Source organism: Carlito syrichta, unplaced genomic scaffold (assembly GCF_000164805.1).
Source record: "Carlito syrichta isolate Samal-C Ts95f unplaced genomic scaffold, Tarsius_syrichta-2.0.1 Scaffold269265, whole genome shotgun sequence".
NCBI lineage: Eukaryota > Metazoa > Chordata > Mammalia > Primates > Tarsiidae > Carlito > Carlito syrichta.
In genome coordinates, this window is record NW_007213361.1 from 94,113 (window position 1) to 94,756 (window position 644).

At 44.6% G+C, this 644-nt stretch overlaps 1 protein-coding gene across 1 annotated transcript in view; it reads right to left on the reverse strand.

The window, feature by feature from the left end:
* Positions 1–354, reverse strand: part of ZNF536 (zinc finger protein 536) — a gene marked incomplete at both ends in the record, with an annotated part of 92,560 nt that extends 92,206 nt beyond the window's left edge. The window contains 1 exon segment of the mRNA XM_021709639.1: positions 3–354. Coding sequence (XP_021565314.1) covers positions 3–354 — 352 coding nt within the window.
* Positions 355–644: the final 290 nt, after the last annotated feature.

The following is a 644-nucleotide window of genomic DNA, read 5'->3' on the forward strand; positions in this document are numbered from 1 at the left end:
GCGCTCCTCCAGCTCGTGCAGCAGGCGGTTCTCCTCGCGCACGCGCCCGCGCCCCTTGCCCAGGTTGCCCAGCTTGTGGGTCCGCAGGTGGATCTTGAGGTTGCCCTTCTGCGCCGCCCGGTGGTCGCAATAGGGACACTTGAAGGGTTTCTCGCCCGTGTGCATGCACATGTGCAACGACAGGATGCTGTTGAACCGGAAGCGCTTGCCGCAAAGCGGACAGGGGTACTTCCAGTTCTTGCGGGCGTCCTCCTAGATGTCACTCAGCTGAGACATGATGCCCAAGTTCTGCCCGATGAGGAACTGCTGCAGGTCCACCCGACCATAAAGGACGCCATCCACCTCACGGCCCAAAAAAAAAAAAAAAAAAAAAAAAAAAAAGACACAATTTTCTATTTTAAAAAAAAATAATAATAAAAAAAAAAAAAAAAAAAAAAAAAAACAACCCAATGGCATGATATTTACTGGTACATAATAAAACAAGATAATGTTTTGGGAAAAAATAAAGTAAAGGACAGGCTTTAGAACAATAAAAGGGATTTTGCTTTAGTCAACAAAAAGTGCAGTAATATCTCATTAAGCTGATTAGTATGCTGCTTAGAAACAGTACTAGGTGCTGTAACACATGATTATAATCATAAAAA